The sequence below is a fragment of the Miniopterus schreibersii genome (assembly GCF_964146895.1).
Source record: "Miniopterus schreibersii genome assembly, chromosome: 2".
NCBI lineage: Eukaryota > Metazoa > Chordata > Mammalia > Chiroptera > Miniopteridae > Miniopterus > Miniopterus schreibersii.
Genome location: NC_138102.1, coordinates 25,226,825 through 25,239,743, shown reverse-complemented (window position 1 = coordinate 25,239,743; position 12,919 = coordinate 25,226,825). Strand labels below are relative to the sequence as shown.

General features: G+C 46.6%; 1 protein-coding gene across 1 annotated transcript in view; it reads right to left on the bottom strand.

Annotated features, from left to right (window-relative positions):
* RASA3 (RAS p21 protein activator 3) overlaps nt 1-12,919 on the bottom strand; it is a 106,872-nt gene that overhangs the window by 48,063 nt on the left and 45,890 nt on the right. Inside the window, exon 3 of the mRNA XM_081129779.1 lies at nt 5,235-5,338. Within this exon, the coding sequence (XP_080985905.1) occupies nt 5,235-5,338 (104 nt within the window). The remainder of the gene's footprint in view (nt 1-5,234; nt 5,339-12,919) is intronic.

Genomic DNA, 12,919 nt, shown 5'->3' with positions numbered 1-12,919 from the left:
TTGGCCACATCCTCAGTGGATACAACCTTCCCTCCTGGACTTGAACCCGCAGAGGGGCACACGTGCGGCTGCACCAGGAAAACCTAAAGGTGAGTGTGGGCTCCTCCTGTGAGGCCAGTAGATCAGACACAGGAGACTGTGAGAAGCCAGTGACAGCGTACTCATTTCCGTGACACAAATTTATACCCTAGAGCTTGGCTTCTCATACTGGTAACAACATAATTACTAGTCATAACTTTAAATTATTCCTGGAGATTCAGACAGCCACTTATTTTTACAGCTGTAAAAACGATGGTGAAAACATCTAAGTCCAATTGCAACTGACACACCATAATTTTAAAGCCACCGAGAATGGCCAAGCCATGATTTTGCTGGTTATCTTCAAAAATAGCAGGTACCTTAAACAGAATGATTAATAAGCAACTTATTTGATTATTTTGAGGAGAAATGACCCCAGAACCAATGTGATCAGGTTCTCTGGTTAAAATGCACAAAAATACTTTAAAATTTCTTTTTCCTTAGGATTACCACTAAAAAAGTTCATGTTCCTCCAAGGATTAATTGAATTCCTCTCTAATACACTCCGAGCCCATCACTAAGATCAATACTATATCTCCATATTCACCTTCACCAGTCAGACCAGTGTGTCCAATGCAGCCACAGTGTCACTGGGTAAAATGTCAACTTCTAACCAGACGGCTTATGATTCTACACTTCTGCTCTTCCCTCTCCTTCTTCCTTCCATTCCTCCTTGAACAAACCTTGGCACACCCAGTAGGTGCTGGATAGAGATAAACCCAGGTCTTCCCTCAAGGAGCTCCAGGCCATAGGAAGTACAGTCCAACAAACATATGACAGGAAGCAAAACAAATCCTCCAGCAGGTGAAGCCATGGAGAACGCACACACTGAGGGGACACCTCGCTCAAGTACCATTTCTGGCTAACCGGGTTCTCAGGTGGGCAGCGGTAACCAGGTGGGCATGGGGGTGAGGAGAGGGTTCCAGAGGTGGGTGCCATTAGAGGAGGCAGTGTGAGTCAAGGCCAGGAGGCAGGGGCACCAGGAGGGAGACTGGAAGGAATCGGGAGGGCCTGAGCCCATGTCTGGGGTTGAGTTGGACAGGAAGGAGGAATCCCTTGGCAGGGTAATCACAAAGGGCTTGAATGTCAAGCTTAGGGTTTAGGAATCATCCTGAGGGCAAAGGGAGCCCTGCAGGACCTGAGCAGTGGAGTCCCATGGTCAGATCTGAATTTCAGACCCATCACACCAACAGAGATCCATGAGGTATGGTTGCCATTAAGACTCAGAAAGTACATGCTGTCATCTCGCAAACCCTTCTTCATCAATTCCTTCAGAGTCAAGGATTCTGTTGGATGGTGATGGTGGGTGGTGGTGAATGGTGAATGGCAGGTGATGAGGGGAGGGTGGTAGAGGACAGATGATGAATGATGGATGGTGGATGGTAGATGGTGGATGGTGATACCAAATTGCAACTCATGGGAGGGGATGGTAGTGGTAGGTCATGGGGGATGACATCTTGTTCTGATATGAATAACTCATCCTTCTGCCATCACCATGCCCATCTTCTACCACCACCAATATCCACCATTTTCCAGGCCCATCTATGTCCCACCACCTACCACCCACCACCCACCTGGTCTTGTAAGCCCATAACCAGAAATCATCCTGGACTTCTCCCCCACCCACCCCCAATTAGGCTTCACATTCAATCAACTATTGCCTCTAAATACAGGCAATGAAGCATAATCCAAAATAAGGTCAAGAGCTCAGTAGCACACACCTGAGAACCTGCGTGCCAAGATCTGAACACCAGCTATATCACCTAAAATCCGTGTGACTTGTCTGTACCAGTTTTCTCATCTGAAAAATGCACCTACTTCACAGAGTTATGAAAATTAAGTGAGTCAATATTTGTAAAGCACCTAGAACAATACCTGCACATAGTAAATGCTATGTAAGTATTTGTTATATAAATAAATGAGATGAATATGCACCAGATACTTCAATTTACATCTCCCTTCCTTTCCTACAACATGAATTCCTGCCAGAAAGTTCCAGAATAAACAGGCAGAACTTTCTATTCTTCCTGAGCGAGAGTATGGAAGATGGAAGAAATGACAGAACAAAAAGGCAGCTCACTGACACCAGATGGCTCATTAAAGCCGGATGGTTGGGTTTAACCTCCTAGGATCAAACACTAATCTCTATCTACACCCATCCAAAATGTTTTTAGTATAAGCAACAGAGTTCACTTAAGTCTCAACACATGAATGCTTGATAAAACTTTCATAAAGTTGTATTATTCTTCAACTAAGCCACCCTAGACAATATAAAACAAGAGTCAACACATCCTACTCCTGTCCAAAGGCTCCTCACTGCCCCACCTGTTTCCTTCCTAAGTGCTAGGTTTGTACTGCCTTGGAAGCCTTATTCACCCAACTTCAATAGACCAAATAAGAGGCATTGCAATGGCTCATGGAGATGACTCAAGGGTAGAAAATAAGCCACACACATGGACTAAACAAGGAATTCACATGTGAACCAAGGTCCTGAAAAGGAAAACAGTGAAGGAGAGAAGGAAATGATGGAGTGTGAGATCAGAAAGGGAGGAAGGGGGGGCAGCAGGGAAAGTGGGGGGGGCAGGGGAGGGTAGAGGAGGGGGTTCTAAGGCTCATCCCCTCTCTGCCCACCATGGAACAACTGGAGAGAGAGCAGCGGGATGCATTTGCCATGTTCTCCAGCCCCCCATTCCTGCTGTAGACACCATGGATCTGGTGATGCTGGTAGAAAAAGTGACTACTGCTCTTCACCCCTCTAGTCATTCTGAATCACTTAGGTTTAGGAATGTTTCACACAAAGTCCCAGAGAAAGCATAAATCTAAATGGTATCTAAGTGCTTGATTAAAATATGAAAGGTTTAGACAGAAATTCTGTGAAACCACCTGTCGCACATTAGGCAGGATGAAAATGAGATTCAGAGTGAGAGCAAGTTCTGGAGATGATGGGCAGAACCCATTGAAGAGTCTTTAGGGAGGGAGATGACTTCATGGGATGATTACTGCAGGTGTAGACACACCTTTCTCCTCCCAAGTCACTGGTACTCACTTCTCTACAAATATGACAGGAAATGCCTGACTTGCTAGCTCACCACCTGTCAGTTGTGCATCTTTGGGCAAGTGTCTTCTCTGAGCCTCAGTTTCTTCTTAATATAGCAAATGGAGGTGATACCTACTTCCTGGGGTTAATACAAAGGATTAATGGCATGCTTTTATGCCCATTAAGACACCGAGCACAGTGCCTGGTATATATAAGCATTCAATACATGTTAGTTTCCTTCTAACTGAAAATGCCACCCTGAGGAACTTAATAAAGATGTGGAACTCTGGGTTCAGCCCCTAGAACATTTAGGTCCACCAGCATGGGTGGGGGTCCAGATACCTGGATTTTAACATGCTCCCTAGTAGCAAAGGAGGAGCATGCTGCTTGAGGATAGATAGCATGTGAGCTTGTCACTGCGGGACTAGTCAGATTTCAGAAAACAGACATATTAAAAAGGCTTCTAGTATTAAGAGGGTGTGACAGGTAGACTGTGTAGGTGGAGGCCTGCACAGGTGCACAGGTGGGTTCCACACATGAGTGTGTTTATGCTGAGACAGCTAGAAAAGCCATTGAGAAGCCCAGAGAACAATTTGGTCAGATTATGAAAGGTCTTGAATGCATGCTAGGGAGTATGGACTCCCTTCTCCAGGCCAAATCATCTACTCTTTCAACAAATGTCTAGTGACTACCTCCTAAGTCAAAGCCAGATGTTGGGGACAGACACGATGGAGTAATTTCTGGGCCCTCACCATGTTTTTCCTAAGTGCAATGGGATGCCAGTGGTCAGGAATAAATAGGGGGAGATGGTTACAGCTCACGCGTAGACAAGGCCACTCCTATAGCCATGGAGTGAAGGGAGCAGCACAAGGGGCAAGCTCTGAGACCATGCAGGCTACAGTCCAAGCAAGTGAAGGTTCGGTGTAGGGTGACGTGGCTGCACCCTGCAGGAACTGAGTTCCAAGTCTTGGCAGGGCATCTAGGAGGGTGAAGAAGCAGCAGGTATGGGGTTTACCCAGCAATGAGGAACTTTTGGTGGCCACCATGAGTTCAGCAGGATGCATCTGAGATGCCTGGAGACAACCACAGGGGTCCTGCAGGGAAGCTGGACCTACAGGCTGAGATCTAAGGAGGCAGTGGAGAAACTGCCGGAAGCCTGGGAGTAAGAGCTGGAGGGGGTGAGGCTGGGAGGCTGAGGAAGAGCTGCAGGGGAGGCAGCCAACTGTCCTGAGTGCTGTTGGGCATCTGCTGCTGCCTGGACGGAAACATCCCTACTGGCTACATGGGCGACCTGCTCAAGTGGTCTGGGCAGTGAGTGGGAGCCGGTCAGAACCCCAAGCATGACCGAGAGGAAAGACAATGAACAGTCTGTGTGACTCAAGTGCACTTCAGATTCCAAGTGCTCTACCTGAGAGCCTCCCCTCCCAGGAAAGGCCAAGGCCACAGCACAGACACTACATGGTGCTTGGATTCCAGCAACTACAATTGTGCCCATGTTTGGCTTCTCTGTTCTATTTTGGGGCCACAGTAAACATGAATAGGGGCACAGGTGCACTCCTGAACTCAGGAAACTTCTTTCCTAATCTGCACCTGTCCTCCACCTTCAGGTTGGGCCTCATTCTCTCCAGGAGTCCCCCCCTGAAATGCTAGTGCTTCTAAGAGCACCCCAATACCCCTTAGAGCCCATGTCCCTGAGAGCACTCCAATACCTCTGAGAGCACCCCAATACATTAGAGAGCCCCAGTGTCCCTGAGAGCACCCCCATGTCTTCGAGCATACCCCAATACCTCTGAGAACATCTCCCAATACTTGGAGTACCCCAATACCTCAGAGAGCACTTCAATGCCCACGTGACCTTATGCTGTGAAGCCCCTCCACACGCTGCCAGGGCGGGACTCAGACGGCCTGACCAGGCCCTGGGGGATGCCACAGCCAGGCCAGCTGGCTGCCCAGGGCCACTTCCTGTCACTGCTCAGCACAGCCAGGCAGGCCAGGCTAAAGGTGCTGCTTTGCCTCTGCTCTTAGGCAGGATGCCTGGAGGAGACACTCCACTTCTGCCAGAATGAGACCCCGTCCAGAGAGGCGGAGATAAAAAAACAAAACATCTGTCAGTACCTACCTATGATTGAATCCCTCCGGAAAACGTCTCTATCGAAGATGTAAAATGACAGGTGACGAAAACTCCGAGGAATCTCACAGTAGAAGTCTTCTCCATAGAAGGGGCTGGACAAAGGAACAGAATGAGGGCCGTTAGGTTCTGTGAGGTAATGGCCTCGTCACTGCTCGTGGCGTGGGCATCGTGGTGGGGCCGCAGCCTAAGCACCGACCTCAGGCACACAAGCGCAGTCCCATTTTTACACGCCACAAACATGCCGTTCTGGGTTTCACTTGTAAGACATGAAGTTGCAGTTTCCTAATCGTGGTAAATATGGACTCAAGGGTAAGCAGGCTGTAAAAATCTTCACAGACGTGCCCCCAGCCCCAAAGGCATGTCGCGTTAAATCAGCGATTTTCAACTCTCTCATCTCATGGCACACGTAAGCTAATTACTAAATTCTGTGGCACACCAAAAAATACATTTTTTGCCGATGTGAAAAAAAGGTATAATTTTGATTCAGTCGCACCAGACAACTCTGTTGTGTTGACTGTTATCAGTTTTTTATTTGACAATCTAAGGGAAAAGAGGTCAGTGCCCTGACGAAATAGTCAGGTACTGCACATTTTAAAAAGTCTTGCAGCACAGTGGTTGAAAATCGCGGCGTTAAATGAATGAAGCTGCGGGTTTGGAGACAGCTCAGGGAAACCAGAGAGCTTGACACAGATCGTGGCGTTAATAAAACAGTGTCTGTTGTGCGTGTCCAGGTTTAGCACAAATGCTCCAGGACTGCTAACCATTTCGAGGGTCTGGGGTAGCAGGTGGCAGGCCTCACTCAGAGTTCCAGTTCTGGCAGGGTGACCGTCCGCACCTCTCGCCAGAGAGGAGCCTCACCCACTACATCCAACCCTCCACACAGACTCCGAGGCTCATTCACCCAAAGATGAAGACTCAAAATAAAATGTGAACTTTAATCGAGGGGCCAGAATCCCCGGCCATCCTGGCCGGGCACAGGCTGAGGTTAGCAGACGCTGGTTCACGGAAGCCACAGTAAATGTGCACAGAACACGCACCCACCCAACCTGCATCCACTGGGTAGGAAATGGAGAGATTACTTCAGCACTCACACCAACAACTATCTTGGAATCTGGCCTGACTGCACTGTCATGCACGTTCATGGTTAAGGTCCAACATAGGACACATGTAATAGGTCAAGTAAAAACTAAAACAGTGTGAAAGAGGGATGTAGGCTCCTGACCAAGTATGAAAAGAGAGATGGAAAATAATTGATACCATGAGTTTCTCCTAGTGAAAGTTTATTGTGACACCGACATAAGAAAGAAAAGGAGGGAGGGTGGGATCAGCTGCCAACTAAGAGAGCTCCAGAGCCCTATTTTATCAATTTGAGACGATCCTCCCCTCCACCACTAATTTTAGCATCTCTGAAATCAGAATGTATCCTGCAATCAATGTTAGAAAGGATTATTTCATAGGTTAATTAGCATTGCTTTTTCTTAATGCACATAAAATAATGGTACATCCCACAAATGACAAATGTCACAGATTATATAAAATACAGTACTTTTGGTGGCATGCCATGCCATTGTTTGAAGATCACTAGCTCTTCTTGAGTGTTCTAAAATGGATTATGGTGACAATGACACCATAACTCTGTAAATTTACTAAAAATTGCTCAATTGTACAATTTTAAAAATTCCTACAGCCCTGGCTGGATGGCTCCGTTGGTTGGACCATTGTCCTGTGCACCAGGGGGTTGTGGGTTCAATTCCCAGCCATGGCACATGCCTGGGTTTCGGGTTTGATCCCAGCAGGGGGGATGGACCAACTGATGTCTCCCTCTCTCTCTCTCTCTCTCAAATCAATGAGGAGTATCCTCAAGTGAGGATTTTTTAAAAAGTTGTTTTTTAATTCCTACAGCACGAAGAGGGCTCTTTATAGCCCTTTCCCCAGCTCCTCTCCTCCTTACAGCTCACCCTCAGAAAGGGAGCCAAAATAATTCCTGCATTCTGGGCACTGGACCCCACCTCCTGGGAGCCTGCGCTCCAGGGGGTGGCCAGCTTCACCTGGGTACCCATGACATCCCAGGTCCTGTTCTGAGCCCCAACAGGTAGCAAATATAGTTCACCCTTGAACAAGGCAGATTTTAAAATTCACATACAAGTGGAGCCCCACAGTTCAAACCCACGTTGTTCAAGGGTAAACTGTATTCAGCTCTCACAATACCTTCACAAGGAGGAGAAACTCAGTCACCAGGCAGTCTAGCTTGTGTATATTTACAAGCAAAGAAATAGTGGGGGTTTTGAATCCCACTATGGTCAGGAGAACAATGTTCCCTCAAAGGTGGCCAGGTTTAATCTCCAGGGCCTGTGACTCTGCTACCTCACATGGCAAAAAGGACTTTGCAGATGATATTAAGTGAAGGATTTTGAATTTGGAAGTTATCCTGGGTTATCTAGGCAAGCCCAAAGGATCACAGGATCCTCATTAGACAGCAACAGAGCCAGAGGACACGTGATAACAGAGGTAGAGGCTTCAGTGATGAAGGGCCTCGAGACGGGGCTGGAAAAGGCCAGGAAATGTATTCTGCTCTAGGGCCACCAGAAGGAACCAGCCCAACGGACACCAACTTTAGTGATTTTTGGACTTGGAGTTTTATTCTCCTGGGACATTACACAGCAGCTCACTAGGAAAGAGGGTTGGGGGACAGATGCTCTCTTGACAAAGAGGAGAGCATGGATGATGCTCAGAGGGGACTTCCAGACCTGGGCTGACACATGGGCTGACCGCTGCTACACCAAGGACACTAGAAGGGAGAGAAGGGGGAAAGGTGACAGGCCCCCACCCCACTTGGGAGCTGTAGGACCAAGGCGGCGAGACCAGGCAACACTCACCTCTTCCAGCTCAGATCCACACCTTGATAACAACACAATTTTCATTTGTATTTATCTGATTTCATCATTTAAAAAATGTGTCCAGAGACTAGGTTACTTAGAAAACCATTTCTTTGTAATGAAAACAAAATCTTCAGAGGGAGATTTAAAAATGCTTAAATTGCTCTGAGTATTTCAGAGAAGTGGCCATCTAAAAACAAGAACTATCCTAACTTTCAATGAAAGCACATGTCTACAGACTCCCATCAAGTGACAGGTCCATTGAGTCACAAATGATCATTCGAAAATTCCATCTAAGCATATCCTCCCCTTTGGACTTTTTGCCTCGATGAGCCTTCCTGTGACTCAACATCTGCATTTGTGAGGCTCTGTGTGATGTTACCAGACCCCACAGGAGTGTGATGTGCTGGGTTAACCTCCAGTTCTACAACTCACTCCTTGTGTGAGATGCCAGCTCTCTCAGTTCCCAGTTATTCTACCCGTGACTAAGAGCCTAAAGCATCGTGAAGATCAAAGACATAATCTACAGGAACCCCCCCGATGCCCTGGCGGAAAGAAACTCTGGAAAGTCAGTAGGTCAGTGTGAGTGTGTGTGGGTGCGTGTGGTGTGCATGTGTGTGCATGTACACATGAATCGTGTGTGCATGTACACATGCAGGTGTGGGTGTGTGCATGTGCAAGTGTGTGTGTGTGTGTGTGTGTGTGTGTGGGTGGGTGTGGGTGTGCCTGTGCACATAGAGATGCGTGGGGGAGGTGCATGTGCACATGCATGTCTATGTACCTATGAGTGTGTGCATGTGTGTACACAAATATTCAAAGACACACACATGAAGGGTGTGACAGTGACTTAGATGGGGGATGGGTGCTGACCTGGAAGATCTTGGGGCCATTTATTGTGGAAGCTCCATCTGCAGGCACCATCTCCTTATCAACTATGCCTAATCCTTCCCCAAAATTTGGCATATGTATCCCAGGAAGACGTTATTTTTCACAGTAAGCTGATTCATAATTAGACTTATGTGTAAATTTTTAGAATTTCTCCATGGGTTTTTTTTTTACTCCTTTATGATCCGAATTTTGTTTGCTTTCAAAAGAATACTTCCTTTTATTTTAACTAAAAAGAAGAAATTGTTTTTTCTTTTTAAGAATGACAGTCTATCGAGGATTTTATGTTGTAAAATCAAAACTGAACCCACCAGAATGGCTAGAATCAAAAAGACAGAATAACAAGTGTTGGTGAGGATGTGGAGAAATTCGAACCCTCATACACTGCTGGTGGGAATATAAAATTGGTGCAGCCACTTTGGAAAACAATGGCAGTTCCTCAAATGATAATATGGAGTGATCATATGGCCCAACAACCCCATTCCTGGGAATATAACCCGGAGAAATGAAACCACATGTCCACACAAAAACTCACACATGCAAGTTAACAGCATAATTCACAACAGCCAAAAGTGGAAACAACCCAAATGTCCACCAACAGATGAATGGATAAACAAAGTGTGGTCCAACCATACAAAGGAATATTACCAGCCACATAAAGAAATCAACCCCTGACGCATGCTACAATGTGGATGAGCCTGGAAAACATTATGTTAAGTGAAAAAAGCCAGGCCCAAAAGGCCACATAGCGTAGGATTCCATTTACATGAAATGCCCAGAATAGACAAATCTGTAAAGACAGAAAGCAGATTGGTGGTTGCCAGGGGCTGGGTAGCAGGGTGTTGGTGGGAAATGGGGACACTTCAAGGGAATGGGTTTCTTTTTAGGGAGATGAAAATGTTCTAAAATTGATTGTGGTGATGGCTGTACAACTCTAAATATACTGAAAACCATAGAATTGTACATTTTAAATGGGTAAATTACAAGGTATGTGAACTGTATCTCAATAAAGCTACTTAAGAAAAAACAACAAAATTTTAAAAATACATAAAGATGTCAGAAAGCAAAAAACAGAATTAACATTCTAGGGTATATTCTCCTAGAGTTGTTTTTTCTCTAAAGATATATGGATATAGAATAGAAATAAATATTAGATAGTGACACATTGTTAAAATAGAAGTGGGATTACATTATATATCCTGATATATAGTCAGCTTTTTCCTTTAATCATGCCATGGGCAGCTTTCCAAATAAGAATATAAAATGTTAGTGGCTACACAGTGTGGTCTGAATGACCCCCACTGCTCGATTCACCCATCCAACACTGACAGACAACTGGGTCCTCACCGACTTTTATCATTAGGAGCAGTACAGAATGAGACTCTAGCATAGAGAGTCTTTGCATAGCTGTCTGATTGTTCCCTTAGAATAAATTCCGCTTGGCAGAAGGGTATTCACTGCCCTAAGGCTTTGGTGCATAATGCCATATGGCCCTCCAGAAAGGGGGGGCTAATTTACCCCACACACCCACCAACACTGAGTCTCACCAATATTTACAAACTTTGCTAAACTGACAGCAGCAAAAAAAAAAAAAAATCTACTGCTTTCATTTGAAAAGTTTAAATTATTGGTGAGGTTGAATATCTTTCATATGTGTATGAGCACTTTCTGTCTCATTTTCTGTTAAAATGCCTTTGGCCCATTTCCTATTAAATGCCCATTTTTTCATATTATTTCCAAGCTCAGACTATTAATCCACTGGGAACTTGTATATTTACGTTGCAAATTAAAAGACAAATAACTAAAGCACAACATATAAGGAATATCTTTTTAAACTAGAAACACCACAGATTTGTTAACAGTATCTGTCATCAACAGCAAGGATGGGCATGTGATCCTGCCATTTCTGAAATGTGCTCCACCAGAAGCGCGAGGGGTTCCCTGCACTCAGGAGCTGATGTTGCACACAGCAAAAAGGCCATTCAGCCCCGATCATGGCATCTCCCAGGGACATCTCAGCCCTCCCAGCTTCAAGGAGGACTCACGTGGGGGTGTAAGTGGAGTGGGCCACGCCACACAGTCAGTCTCCCCTCCCTCTAGCCCTGCAGACAGAGGGCAGAGGTGGGATGAAGCCCCACCCAACCCCAGATGCCAACCCCCCGAACCACCAAAGTGGTCATCTGGACTTCCCACCTCTCTTTGGTGAACAAGAAAGTTTGCACTCGTCTGTTCATGGGCAGCAGGGTTGGAGGTTTATTCAAAAAGAAAAAGGAAACTGTCAGATGACTGGGAGCAGGGTGAGTTCTCTCACCCCTACTCTCTCCATGTGCCTGGCAAAACAATATATTCTTTCTGGTGGACTCAAAGGGGCCACACAGCCTTGAGCTTCTCCTTCCCATTAGAGGCTTAACCTGGGGTATCTCTCCCCACAGGCCCAGCTTTGTCCCCAGCCCAAGGTCAGCACAGTCAGATGCATGATTAATGTCCCCGCACAGTCGGCTCCCACTTACAGCCGTAGGGCTCCAGAACCCTCTTTCCAAATAAAGAAAAAAACGCCGCCCAAAGGACTTGGCTTGTCTTAAATACCACTATCTGACAGAAGGAAATTAGCGCGTGCAGTGGCATCCGCCTCTGAGGCTGGCCAGAGTGACAAGCTCTTTCCCCCAGTAATTACGGAGAGGAGCTCGAATGAAGTTCCACAGACTCAAGCGAACTCTCCTGAGGAAAGAAGAAAAAACCTCCTGCAGAAAGCCAAGTTGATCTCTAAGGCAGTGCTCTGACAAGGGAAAACCTGCATTCCTCCTCCCACAACCCAGATGTGCGGCCCAGAGGTTGAAATGGGGCTGCATTTGGGACCCACAGAGAAAACTCTCACTTCATGAGTCATTTCCCAGCATCTGTGAGGCTGGCACGCCCCATCCCACACCAAGGCTCCTTGTCACTGCAACAACGATGTTTGCTCATGAGAACACAGCCGTGAGCCTGGTTTTCTCCAGTTTCATGCTATTTCGCAAATGCCTGCGTCCATTTCCCAACATCTGGGGTCAGGGAGGAGAAGTGGGGGAGCTACTGAGCTGCTCTACATTTTGGGGAGATGAAAAGGCTGCATGCTGAAGAATAGGGACTCCGTGCTGAGTCTCTTTGTGAGAGGGCTATTCTTAAGACAGTCTTTGTGCCTCAAAGTCTGAACTATGGGTTCACCACAGAGAAGGCCACTGTCGAGGGCCAAGCAACCAGAAGCAGTGGATCGTGGATCCCAGGGGAAACCCAGGGCTCATGTTCCAGCCCAGCACAAACAGGAAGCCAAGTAAGCAGGGATAAATTTTCCCAAAAGGGCACCAGCCTATCTCTGAACAGCTCGGTGCTCAGCTAATAAAATGTGCATGTGGTTAAATCATTAACTAATAGCTGGATTAAAATGTCATTAAACCAAATGCTATATCCAAGGCACAAGAACTGGGCATGGAAAGGAAGTCATGTAGCTTGCACCCCGCACGGCCTGTCGGGGTACAACATCTGCAGCAGGCGGTGCTGTGCCTGGCCTGGGCTGGCCTGCTGATCGACTGTTCCAGAAAGGAACCTCCTGCTGCCACGGTTACCCTAACTGCCACAGGCACTTAGAGGCAGGAGGAAAACCTTTTTGATTTCTGTGAAGTCCACCTCTTATGTCCTTTAAAACTGCTTTAAAACCCCTGTGCAGCACGGCACCTCGGCATCTGCGACCTTTCATTATAAAAGGTGTCTTTTTTTCCTGAGGTTCCCCAAAAGAAATTGCTACTTATTGAGAGGCAAGATGCTCAGCCTCTCACACTGAACTCTAACCCTCACCCCTATGCCACTGCCTGAGCTATTCACAGCAGCCTCCACGGGAAGGGGCAACTCCCAGGAGAAAAAGCCACTCTGTCACTGCAA